This window comes from Pongo pygmaeus, chromosome 16 (genome assembly GCF_028885625.2).
Source record: "Pongo pygmaeus isolate AG05252 chromosome 16, NHGRI_mPonPyg2-v2.0_pri, whole genome shotgun sequence".
Lineage (NCBI taxonomy): Eukaryota > Metazoa > Chordata > Mammalia > Primates > Hominidae > Pongo > Pongo pygmaeus.
The window spans coordinates 54518704-54532245 of NC_072389.2; the positions used below are offsets into that span (position 1 = coordinate 54518704).

Here is a 13542-nt window from a genome sequence, read left to right on the forward strand (position 1 = left end):
CAGTTTAGATTTCTCTTTTTCAACTGAGTGGAGCCTACAGTAGGCTGTACTGATCAGATGCTTCAGCTATGTATCCATATAGCATCTGTGCTTTGCTACCATTGTAACACAACTTGGAAAGGTATTTGTCTGTCTACTAGACTGTCTTTCCCACTTGATTGCGGGCTCTATGAGAGGAGTGACAGTGTCTTTCCTGTTCACTGTTGTATTTTCAGTGCCTAGTACAGCGCCTGGAGGTGAATAAGTAATATTTGAATGAATGAATGCATTTTTGACAAAACACTTTAAGATAAATAAACACTTGAACATTTTCTGCAGTCTAATAAATTATATTTCTCCTTTCATTTTTCTTCTAACAGGCCAAGTTGATAGAATTTAGTCCTCTGAGGGCAACCGATGTAAAACTCCCAAGTGGAGCAGTGTTTGTGATTGCCAACAGTTGTGTGGAGATGAACAAAGCAGCAACTTCCCATTTCAATATCAGGGTGATGGAGTGTCGGCTGGCTGCAAAGGTATGAACTTGGAAAGCTAGTGAAACTTGAAGTAGGGTTTTTCTTGTCTTTATTTTCATTGTTCTCTATTACTTTATTTCTTTCCCCAAATTTTAGGGCAACATTCTGACTGCAGCAGCATTCCAACTGAAGGTCTTTGGGTACAGAGAAATCTGATTTCTAACTCAGAAGACAGATGAACCAGTTGAGTCTTCTGGGATGGCACTGGGAAGAAAAGGGCAGCTTATATATGTGAAGCAGAGTTATGGGTTAGGTCTATGGGTGGAGAAAGATAGTTGGGGACAATTGATGGAAATGACCACAGCTGGTCTTGTTTCCTCAACAAAAGTGATGGCAGCCTCACCCCTCCTGGTCGTCTAAGATGCAGTTTTTGTATTGGGTTATCATTCGTTACTCCAAAAATACAGGATTGGTGCAGTCCCCCCAGACCCCGTACCCAGAAAGAAGATTTTTACATGTCTACTAGGGAAACACAAACCAGCAGGGAGTCTTGGAAGTCTGTCTTTAGAAAACCACCACAGTTAAACCTTAAATCTATTTAGGTAGTAGTCACTGAGTAGCTATTGTAGTTCTAGCAGCATGAAGATATACAAAGGGGCATAGGACATGGGAATAGAGAGAGTGGACAGTAGAGTTAAGAGTTCAAGTTAAGGGATTATGAAACAGGAAATGGTTAATATGTGATCAGATAGTAAGTAATCCAGTGATCCAAAAAGTGACATAGTAATTAAATATTATAAATAATCCAGAATAGCTCATAATATGACTAGAAAGTTGGAGAGAGGACTGAGGCTGGAGGCTAGGAAGTGGATTCTGGGTCAGGAGCTCCACTGTGCTTTCTTCCACTCTTGTTTTGATCTCCTGATGGATACTGATGGATGTCACCTAAGACTTATGATCACCAACCTTTACCAGGTCCTAAATACAGCCTGAAATCTATTTTCTCAGTAGTAATAATTTCAGACCTTCTTTACTTCTCTCAAACACGCATTACTTGATTCAGCCTAACTTCCAAAAGTGATCTTCTCCCATATTTCATGTTGGAAATAGATGTGGTTACATAGACTTTGGCTTCCTGCCATCATATCTGCATGTCTCTCTATATCTGCATCTCCTGTCAAAGCCAGCCCTTCCATGTGTGGCTGCAGGGAACTCACTCCATCTTTAACCTGTTCCTCACCTCTATTTCTCTACTAAATCCTTTCTATCAGACTCTACCTATTCTAGTATTTTGTATTAGAAAAGTCTACCCTAAGCCTCACAACTCTCTCCATCTACTATTTCTATTTCTACTTTTTCATTCTCTTCACAGCTAAACTTCTCAAAAATTGCTTTATATATGTTATCTTTACTCCTCTACCTCCCTCTTATTCCTTAATTTACTAAAATCTCACTTCTGCGTTCTCCACAATATTGAATTTGCTCTTTCTTAGGCCACCAAAGGTTTTTTCATTGGTAAATCCAGTGGACCCTTTTCAGTCTTAATCTTATTTCTCATTGTTATTTCTTATCTTTCAACAGAGTTAACCAGTCTTTCCCTCTCTAAACATTCTCTTCCTTAGGTTTCCAGTATACCTCACTTGCTGGTTTTTTTTTCCTCCTTATGTTTTTGTTGCTATTTCTTTTTAGTTTTAGCCATTCCCTCCACCGACCCACCCTGAGCAGGGATGAAGGGATGGCAGGAATTCACTCCTCCTCCCACAGATGTTTAAATGTTGGTGTTCTTCAAGGCCTTGGCCTTGGTCGTCTTCTTCTTTCTAGTGGTCTTTCTTCTGTTGGTCTCATGCCCTCAGCTTCAACTTCCATCTCTATGATGATGACTTCCTAATAAATATCTTCAACTAAGGCTTTCTTGGCTGAGCTCCAAACCTCTATATCCAATGCCTTATTGACCATCTTTACTTGAATGAATCATAGACCTCTCAAACTGAGCATGTTGAAATTGAACTCAATCTTTCACAGACCTTATATTTTTCCATTGGTCCCATCATCACTTATTGACTATCACATTAGCCTTTTCACTGTTCCTTAAATTCATGCTCATCTGTTTCCCAATCATTCTTTAAATAACAGCACGATGGCTTAGAAATTTAAATCTGAGCAATTTAAATTCCCCTGCTTAATACCTTTCAAAAGCTTCCTATTTCGTTGGAATAAAGTAGAAAGTCCATATCACCACCTGGAGAGCCACCATATCTGAGACCTGTGCACCTCATCCTCTTCTTCTCTTAGCATCACCTGCTTTCCTTACACTCCAGCCATGAGACTCATTCTCATCTCAGAGACTTTGCACTTGCCCAGGACATTCTTCCTTCAGCCCTCTTTGAAGTCTTAGTCTAAATGTCCCTCAAGGAAGCCTTCCCTGACTTCCTTACTCCTAGACTAAGTTAGAGCCCCCTTTATATTTTGAAGCACTTCATTTTTCAGTTATGGCACTTCTCACAATCATTTATTTAATGTCTGTCTCTTCTTTCAGATTCAGTTTTACCTGAGAGCTGAGGCTGTGTTTGTCTTGTTAACTCTTATGTCCCTAATGCTTGATGTGATGCTTAAGCTGAAGAGACACAGGATAAACATTTGTTGAATAGATGAATGACAACTCCCTGTATCACCTGCTCTGTACCTTATTTTGCACAATTTCACAGTTTTTTACAAGTACCTATTGTATGCTCAGCACTGGCCTAGATCCTGTCTGTGGAGGTGTGTAAAGTGTAGTTTTCCTTTGTTACTGACTTAGCACTTCTCCTCTTACTTCTATCCTCTGAGGTTGGGAAATCCAGGAAATTAGAGATATACTGAGTGAGGAAAATAAAAGCTTTTTGTTTCTGGAATATTTGGAGGCATACATTTTTTGAAAAATTATGATTTAAATGTTTTGAATTTTTAATTTACCTATTAAGATAATGTCTAAAAATAATGTGATAGAATTACTTTAACATTGGACTCTTCATAGTATTTGATCGGTGCATATGTGCAGAGAAACAGTGCTGTAAACTTTTTAATATCAAGGGTTCAATGAACTTTTTTTCTTTTACGACACACTTCCTTTTTCAGGAGATGGAAGAAATTAGTGTCTTATTTGTTTGAGGGCTTAGTCTTGTTGACCTTTTATCTTGAGGTTGATGAGTAAGTGTTGCCTTCCTAAGGAGACCTCAAACATACACAACATTGTTTTCAAAGTTTTATCACGAAATTAGATATCCTCTACCAGATCCATAGGTGAGCTGAAACAACTATTAGACATGTAAAATCAGTTCATGTTGTGACTACTCTCCCAAAGATACAAGAAGAAAATGATGGATAAAATTGTAGTGCTGAGTCTCTGTAGTAAAAGTTATTGGGATGTGGAAATGTTTTTTGAGAGTTAACTAGAAAAAGGGCATCTCCTTTGGAAGCAGTAGCTGAAGATCTTAATCCACTGCAGAACCTCCTGTTCTTGAGGATGTTTTCTCAGTTTAACTGCATAACCCCATATGCATTTTAGAGGTACTTTGGTCAGCAAAATTGGCATCTGAGTTTGGCTTTTTGCTACACACTCCTCCCAATTGACGTAGATAAACACACTGTTTTAAATACTCTGAATTTTTCTCTTTTAAAATGTGGAAGAAAGAAAAATGAAAGACTTTATCAAGATGGAAAATGTTTTCCAAATCATGTTGCTGCAAATCACTAAAATCCCAGGTTTTATACAAAAGGGAAATGAAGACATAACTGCTAATGTGCACTTTACTCAGAGATATTGATATTAGGAATATGCTTTTGCTTAGGAATATAGGCTGGAATTCTACTAAGCATATTTTCTTTGCAATATGGTTCTATTCTTCCATTTTTGGCAACATGTGAATGAATATAATTATTGTTTGAAGATGGTCTCATTAAATAAATAAATAAACTCTCATGTAAAAAGGTTAAAAAAAAGCTTATCTCAATCTGAGCAAACTTTCTGTTTTCCAACAACAATAATGAAGTGTCAGTTGAAGAATGGCTAATCAAGATAGTTTTGAAAATGAGACTGAGACTAATCAGCTAGGGCTCCACATGGCAAAGTTGTAATGAATAACATTTATTTTTCCTTTCTTCCTATTTTTCTCAGATCCATTTTTGAAAATGAGTACCTTTTTTTAATCAGGTTAACACAGAGAAGTACACTAAACCAATAAAGACAATTTTTCTTTGTTTTGCATTAATGCTAGCAATTTATTCTATTCTCAATTTCTTTCTCATCTTGTTTCTCTGTCTCTGTCTCTTTCTCTCTCTCCATCAGCTTTCAAAAGCTAATTGATGCAAATTCATAAAAAGAGCCTTGTAGAGCGTTTGACTAAAATTAAAAATTTTTCAAAGCAAACTCAATAGAGATTTATAATTACTACTTGTATAAATGATATCTTAATGAAGCACATTTTTATGATAAAGTAGCCAGGGATCTTTAGTAGGTACAACATTTTTCATATTTTACACACATTTGGGGCTTAAATGTTTCCAGAAGTGCTTTTCTTATACAGTATCCCTTAGTTATGTTGAAGAATAAAATGTGTGATGCCCATGATAAGTATTACGGGAAGTCAGGTAGGGAAGAGAAATTATACTGTTGCTTTTTGCATACCCTGAGCTCCTTGTGGCAACATGAGAAGCAGTGAAGGAGAGAGTTTCATATGATCCTTTGACACTTCAAGGAAAATTTACAGTGATTCTTTACAGGGCCTGTCTGGTCAGGGGCCATCAGTCACCCAGTTTTTCAGCTCCTGTCATTTAGTAGTCGGTATGAAACTTATTCTTTGTCTGGTGATAGAATGGGAGGAGAAGTTGGCATAATATTCTCAGGGTTTTGGCAGTTTCCTTGAATTTGAGCAGAGAAAAACCAAATACTCAAGAATGTAGCCAATTTCACACAGCCAGTTGATTCACTAGTGCATACTCTGCCAAGACTCTGGCATGGAGTATTCAGGCAATGGTGAGTCCGAGCTGCATGGCAGAGGACATACATACTGGGGAATAGGGGTAATGTGTTTAGTGGAACCAGATCGTGGCAGGACCTTCAGTGCTATGCTCAGCCTTACCTAGGCTTGGCTTTGAAAGCAGTGGTTGTTAGCAAGGTATTTTAGAAATATTAATATGACAGCAGGAGCTTTTGCCTTGGTTGAAGAGAAGTAGGTACTAGAGTATCAGTGAGGATGGGATAAAAAGGGAGAGATGTGAGAGAAGCTCTGACTGGACCTAGTAAGGGTTGGGTACAGGCTCTCTATGATTGGATTTTTGTTTTCCTTCTGGCATATACTTCATTACTTTGAGGAAGTTTTCCTTGACTACCTCCTGACCTCAATTAGGTGAAACACTCTTTTATGTGCTCTTACCATGTCCTGTATTTTTCTATTACAGTAGTTTATCATAATTGGATTAAGTTCTTAATGTTAAACGTAGTTTTAATTTAACCTCTGTCTTTTCTGGTGGACTGTGAGCTGCACGTGGTCAGGAGCCATGTGTGCCTTACTCACTGCTGTCTGCCTGGAGCCTAGGAAGTAATAGGCACTCAGTAGACACTCACTGTGAGCAGATGCACATGAAGGAAGGAAATGAAGAAAAAGTGTTGAGTCAATAAGGGCCGCAGCTTCAAGGTGCAACGGTTGGTGAAAAGCATAGTGCTGCCATTGATAGGTTTTGAGAAGGCAGGATGGACTAGAAGTTGACTAAAAAGTAGGAGATGATGAGAATTCTTCATGAATATCTTAACACTTTCTCTACCATACCCTCTTACCAGAAGACCCAGGGAGTCTCAGACCAAGAGCAGAGGACTTAGTATTTTTGTTTGTGTCTGGGACAACCTGAAAGTGCTAGGGAGTTAATATCCTTGAGAGCCACCTCAATCAGTGATAACTGGGAGTTATTGGGTAAATACTTTGGCTTTCTTGTCCATGGTAGGACATGACTGAGCTTTACACATACAGGTTCCTGAGAACCTGTGATTTGAAGCTCAGCGGGCCCAGACTCACCTGCCAACATCAGTACACCTCAAATTGGCTTCTCTTCCTGTCTCACTTTCCATTCCTCTATTAATGCTTCTTAGGATCACCTTCCCCTCAAATTCTTACCCTCAAATTTTTGTCACAGGGCCTGCATCTGAGAGAAATCAACCTAAAACAGAGTTTTAGCACCATTTATCAGTGCCTCTTTCCATAACTGTGGACAAAGCACTTGTTGCCTGCTTTCTTGTCCACAGAGCATGGAACAGAGCTCAGGAACCTCTCAGAAGTGGTATCTGATATGAATACTTAATGTTCGCCATGGTGAAAAGAAAATGGTTAATGTGGACAAAGAACTGCCTTCTCTTATTTCCCCACCCTACTACTGAGTGAGAAAGTTGTGACAAAATAACCCATAGCCCTGACTCCTAGTCCTGCTTCACAAATGTGAAGGAGGCCAGTCACCTGGGCCACAAGTGCCTTCATGAAGCTCTGTCTTTGAGCAACGGTGATCTTATCCACCCATTTCCTTCATCTGAAAGTCATCTTTCTGTTTTTCAAGCCAAATTTCAAAGGGCTTAAGAGGCTTTTCTGTTTGACTCCCTCAATGTAGTGTAATTCAACAGCTCACGGGCTGTGCAGCTGTCATTGAGGGCATATGGTAGATTTCATCCTTAATTGAAATACACACCAAATTGGCTGTGTGGATTCTCCAGCTGAGGGCTCACTGGACAACTGGTGTCACAGTAAAGTGGGATATTGCTGGAGTGAATGTGAACTCTATGTTAGTGCCTCAGTCTGCAGAAGAGCACATCAGGAGGCTGCCTTTGAAAACTGAATCTTGTGGGCTGTAGCCATCGCTTACAGACTTTCTCCCCACACATCACTGGCTCAGTTTTCTTGGATCAAGTGCCTGGGGCAATGTGACTGGTTCAAGAGAGAATGGGAATGGGAACTTGGAGATCACTGTGGACTGAAAGCTTGTTAGAAAGAGCCCACTGTCATCTCTTGGGGGCAGTTCTGTGATGTTTTTCTTTTTTTGTTTGGAAGGAACCCATTTATCAAAGTGTTTTTAAATTACTGGAATGTTCACTTCTAGCACAGATCTAGGTTTGTGTTTTGAAATGCGTTTCTAAGACTTGATCGGTGATTTGAATTCATATGGGTAACATGATATAGTTATCATGCATACCTCATTGAGAACGTGGCCTAGGAGAAGCAAGAAAGAGTTATAAGACCTGGATTCAGTTTCCAACTCTGTTATTAACTAGTTTACTTACTTTGTTTTTTTGTTTTGGTTTGTTTTTTTGAGACCGAGTCTCACTTCATCACCCAGGCCGGAGCATAGTGGCGCGACCTCCGCTCACTGCAACCTCTGCCTCCTGGGTTCAAGCAATTTTCATTCCTCAGCCTCCTGAGTAGCTGGGATGACAGGCACATGCCACCATGCCCAGCTAATTTTTGTATTTTTAGTAGAGACGAGGTTTCGCTATGTTTTTTCTTTTTTTTGCTTTTTGTTTTTTGTTTTAAATGACACCATGTTCCATGAAATAATTGAACCGAAAATCGTAGTTCTATTGTTTTGTTTCCCAGTTTGGCCTTAAAATCATTAACTCATTTCAAATATATGAGCCAGGGTTTTAAAAAGAGGATTAAATTAATATAAGAACTTCTGTTATTAACATTCTTCAAGAAGTCAGTGGCCGTAACCAGAGTACAATAGTCTTTTGGTAAACCCCACTTCCTGTCAAAAAGAAAGAAAATCATCAACATAATGGAAGAGTAAATCAGATGCACATTTTCTTGAAGACTGATTTCCCCTTCTCTTGTTTCTTTTTGCTGTTTAAAATGCCCCTCTGTCTTCACACCCAGGCAATGAATATTGTAGACCTCAGGATGAGAGAAATCCTCACGGTTTTGATTGCCACCTACTCTGATATTGCTTGGGGAGAATGACAGAAATATATTCTGGATTGGGGTTCCCATGGGTGGTTACAGATTTGGTTTGTACTTAACCCTCACTGTCAGATTGAGGAGGTACCTCGGGATGCAGTTAGAAGCCAAACTCTTTTTCTTGAGGGTAGAGGAACATACAGCTCTACTACCACCAGTGACCTAATGAAGTGCTTCACATAAAGTCACCAATGAGGTTTTCATTTCAAATTTAGGACTTTACCCGAAATGCCCATATAATGCCATTTTCAAAGAGACATATAGTAAACAGGAAGTACCCTAATTGGACATACAGTATCCTCTCAGGACCCAGAGGAACATACAGCTCTACTACCACCAGTGACCTAATGAAGTGCTTCACATAAAGTCACCAATGAGGTTTTCATTTCAAATTTAGGACTTTACCCCAAATGCCCATATAATGCCATTTTCAAAGAGACATATAGTAAACAGGAAGTACCCTAATTGGACATACAGTATCCTCTCAGGACCCAGGTCACATGAGATTTAAGTAGTTTTCTCTTGACTTCCTAGGGAGGAATGCAGTAGGCATGAACTGAATAAGGATAAAAGAGTAAAATTATTCAAAGAAACAGCCCTGAGGGAAAGTGGTGACAGGCCAAAAAAAAATCAGTGAGGGATTAGTTGTGTGTGTGTGCGTGTGCGTGTGTGTTTCAGGACAAATACTTACCTAGTCTGTGAGTGTAATACAGACATGTTTAATTCCAGGCATCTGAAGCCAGTATGCATTTCCAAGTAATGGTGGGAAAGTTGGATAGGTTGAATGGAAAACAACAATAACAACAAAAAACAGCTTAAAGTTGAATCTGGCTAATTAAAATAGTACACATCAAATTCTGAATCAAAACTGACCATTATCTTGATTTGAATTTGCAGCTCCTGGCTAAATACAAAAGCTTGCAATGGGACAAAGTACTGAGGCTGGAGGAGGTGCAGGCTAAACTAGGGATTAGTCTAGAAGAAATGCTGTTGGTCACAGAAGATGCCCTTCATCCTGAACCCTATAACCCTGAGGAGATCTGCAGGTGTCTGGGAATTAGCCTGGAGGAACTCCGAACCCAAATCCTGAGTCCAAACACTCAAGATGGTGAGTTGGCTGGAGAAAGTAAGATATAGGTTATTCCCTCACTCACAGCTGGAAGGTTTCAATTTTTCCACTGGTTTTAAAGAATACTTGAGGGAATTTGGAGACTATGTTTTGGCAAGCTTAATTATTTAGAATCTTAGCTTCATAAATGTATTCATTCATTCTTTCATTCATCACTATGCTGGGTAGGCAAGGGTGAATGAGACATGATTCCTGTCTTTCAGGGGCTTATAATTCAGTAAGCTTCTCTTTTTTATCTTTTTTTTCCCTTATCCATTTTTTTTCTGGTTATTATGCCACTTGTATAAAAAATGGACTAAGAGAACTGCTCTAACTCTGTGAAACAATACTCAGAACACTATAAAGTGTTCACTTCTTAGGTTGAAACTTGTGGCCCACTTTAGTGTGGAAGCTTGTTCCTATTTGTGGTCTGCTTTCAATTAACTTTATTTTTATACCAATAACATCAGAAACTGAGATGAAGGCCAGGTAAATGTTGCAGGCACAGGATGGAGTCTTGGGCTGGCTTGTTCCTCTTAGACTAGCGGTTATCTATTTGTGAGAAATCAGTACTGGGGGCAAGGACATCTAGTTAAGATCCAGTTGCCCTTAGTGGATGGTTATGGGGGATGAGTAGGAGATTAATACAGACATCAGCCTCAGGGACCCATTTCTGTCTCATTCAGTTCAGTTCTACAACTGGTTGTTGAGTTGCTACTGTGGATTTACCCACAAAGTAATGTCTTAAAGGCTGCAAGTACTGAAAACTTTGGGATGAGATAAGGGAATCATTTGGAAGCAGGGATTGGGTTTTAGTTTCTAACACTGTCGATCCAATTTAATTTGATGAAGCTTGATTGAGTCTTTAGAACCAGAATAAGCAAACTATGGCCTACTGGCCAAATCAGGCCTGCCATCTGTTTTTATAAAGTAAACTTTTACTACAACATGGCCATGTATTAGCTATGGCTGCCTTTGCACTATAAGATTTGAGTAGTTGTGATAGAGATTAAATAGTCCACAAAACCTAAAATATTTACTATCTGGTTCTTTGCAGAAAATGTTTGCTGGCTCTCGTTCCAGAAAGGCAGTAGACTAAAGTTTACCTCAGTTTTGCCATGAAAATAGGCGTAACAGGAATGCTTCTAAGAATAATCTGTATAATGTGCTAAGAATAATGCTTGGTAGCGGAGGTACTAATAGAGTGATGAGTGTGGTGATGGAGTTGTACTTGGGTCTAGGGAGACCAGAAAACAAAGAAGTCAAAGCTAGCTTCAGGCCGGGTGCAGGGGCTCATGCCTGTAATTCCAGCACTTTGGGAAGCCGAGGTGGGTGGATCACTTGAGGCCAGGAGTTCGAGACCAGCCTGGCCAACATAGTAAAACCCTGTCTCTACCAGAAACACAAAAATAAGCCAGGCATGGTGGCAAGCACCTATAATCCCAGCTACTCAGGTAGCTGAGGCATGAGAATTTTTTGAATCCAGGAGACAGAGGTTGCAGTAAACTGACATTGTGCCACTGCACTCCAGGGCGAGACCCTGTCTCAAATAAATAAATAAATAAATAAATAGATAAATAAATAAGCAAGCTAGCCAGCTTAACTAAGGAGTTAGCAAGCAGCCAAAAGTTAAATAATAAATAGGTATTTCCTAGGTAGGCAAACAGTCGGAAAGAATTCCAGTCTGACAAAACAGTAGATACAGAGGCAGAAAGAAGTGAGAGAAGATTATATGTCCAGGGAACTACAGATAGTTGAGTGTTTCTTGAAAATAATGTACATAGTAGAGAATGATACAGTATCAGGCCAAGGTTGTAGACAGACCCAGATCCCCAAAGGCCTTATTAAATAATTTGTGTGTGTGTGTTGTATAGGTAATGCGGGAGGTAATCAATATTTATTGAATGAAGAAGTTGGGTAAGGTATTGGATAGGGAGAGGTTCAGGGGAATTGCCTTTCTCCTTTGACCTAAGATATTGATTTCTTTAACAATCGTATTGACTTCTGTGGACTGGAAATTGTGCTAGATGCTGGGATGCAAAGATAATCAGGACACGGTCTCTACTTTATAGTGACTAATTGGGGGAGAGTGCCATATAACAATCACAATAAATAATACCTGCTATAATAAAGGTATTTATCAAGAACCCTAAGAGTATGGAGGGAAAAGTGGCTCAGGTCCTGTAGATGGTGGTTCAATTTTGAGCTGGATCCTTAGAGAAAGTTATGAATTTCCTAGACTTAGAGAGATTACCAGCCTTTCCAGGCGGAGAGTAGAGCTTGAATGAAGACAAAGTAGCACAAGGAGTGGAGTACTGGAGAACATGCACCAAGAGGTATTGTGTGCAGTATGAGTTGGAGGACAAAAAGACTGCCTAAAAGGATGCCAATTAGGAAACTATTGCTCTATACTCTATACTGAATGAGAAGAGCCTGAAGTAGGATAGATGGCTCAACTGGTAGATTCTCAAGACTGTAAAATAGAATTCAGTTGCAATTGGCAATTGCTGGTATCTAGGAGTGAAAGAAAGAAGAAAGGGAAGAAGGAGGGGAAGGAGGGAGAGGAAGAAGGAAGAAAGGAAGGGAAGAAGAAAAGAAATATAAGGTAAATAAGTCCAAGGTATGGATAACTGGGAAAGTTAGGAAATTACAGTATTGAAGTGATTTTCGCAGTAAGATGACAAGCTCATTTCTCTGTCTATAGATAGATAGATAGATAGATAGATAGATAGATAGATAGATAGATAGATAGATTCATCTGTCTATCATTGAATTTGTCTGGTGTGATAGCAAGATATCTAAATAGAGATGTAAAACAGGTAAAGATCCAAATGATATAATAATTAGATTTGGGGGTTATTGTTGAAAAGGTGAGAAAGTCTTAACAGACATTGAAAATGTTGACTGTCAAATGATCTTAAAAGAGTCATTTCGTGGTGTCACTTAGTTCAGAAGCCTTCAGAGGCTTACCATTACCTAATTGCCTGAGCTCTTCTAGTCCTGTCTTAACTAAGTTCTGTCCTATGTCCCTTTTGAGCCCATACTTGCCCGTGTGGACAGCGTTACCTTGGTTGGACTATTCGACTTACTAATTGGAAGCTTGGTCTTCCCTCTGGGCTTTTAATCCTAAACACCACTGTGCTTTTATAAATGAATTTTCTCCCTTTTCTGAAATGCAGTTTCTACCTGTCTTAAAAGCTTAATATAATTCTTATCTTCTGCTTATGCTTCTTAATCCACAACCTATTCTCTTGCTCTGTATCCATCTTCCTTTCTTTCTGCATCTGCCTGTCTTCCTTTCTTTTAGATTTTTTTGAATAAGTAAATTTCCCATAATGCTTTGTAAAATACAAAGAGCAATTTGCTTATCAAACAACATGTATTGCTCTCTCTCTGCCTCTCTTTCTATGTATATATTCATAAGCTTTTCCCCCTGAAGAATAATGACTTAACGGTTTTTGTAAAAATGAGGTATGCTTCATCTTATTTCTTTTTTTCCAGAACTTTTATTTATTTTCTTTTTCAACTTAATTTTAGGTTCAGGGCATACACATGTAGTTTTCTTACATGTGTAAATTGCATGTTTCTGGGGTTTGGTGTACACATGATTTTATCACCCAGGTGGTGAGCATAGTATCCAAAGGGTAGTTTTTTGACTCTCACTCTCCTCCCACTGGCCATCCTCAAGTAGGCCCTGGTGTGTACTTTTCCTTTTTTTGTCATCATATGTACTCAGTGTTTACCTCCCACTTACAATTGAGAACATATGGTATTTTGTTTTCTGTTCCTGCATTAATTTGTTTAGGATAATGTCCCTCAGCTGCATCCATGTTGCTACATAGGACATTATTTCATTCCTTTTTGTGTCAGCATAGTATTCCATAGTGTATTTGCACCATGTTTTCTTTATCCAGTCAACCACTGGGCATCTAGTTTGATTCCATATCTTTGCTATTGTGAATAGTGCTGCAGTGAATATATAAGTGCATGTGACTTTATGTGTCTTTTTTTT

The 13542-nt window shown here is 39.0% G+C and overlaps 1 protein-coding gene across 6 annotated transcripts in view; it reads left to right on the forward strand.

Moving 5' to 3' along the window:
• Positions 1-13542, forward strand: part of GALK2 (galactokinase 2) — a 182166-nt gene that overhangs the window by 136650 nt on the left and 31974 nt on the right. For all 6 annotated transcript variants that reach the window (XM_054451218.2, XM_054451215.2, XM_063652214.1 and 3 more), the window contains 2 exons: positions 360-512; positions 9320-9530. In XM_054451218.2, the coding sequence (XP_054307193.1) occupies positions 360-512; positions 9320-9530 (364 nt within the window). The remainder of the gene's footprint in view (positions 1-359; positions 513-9319; positions 9531-13542) is intronic.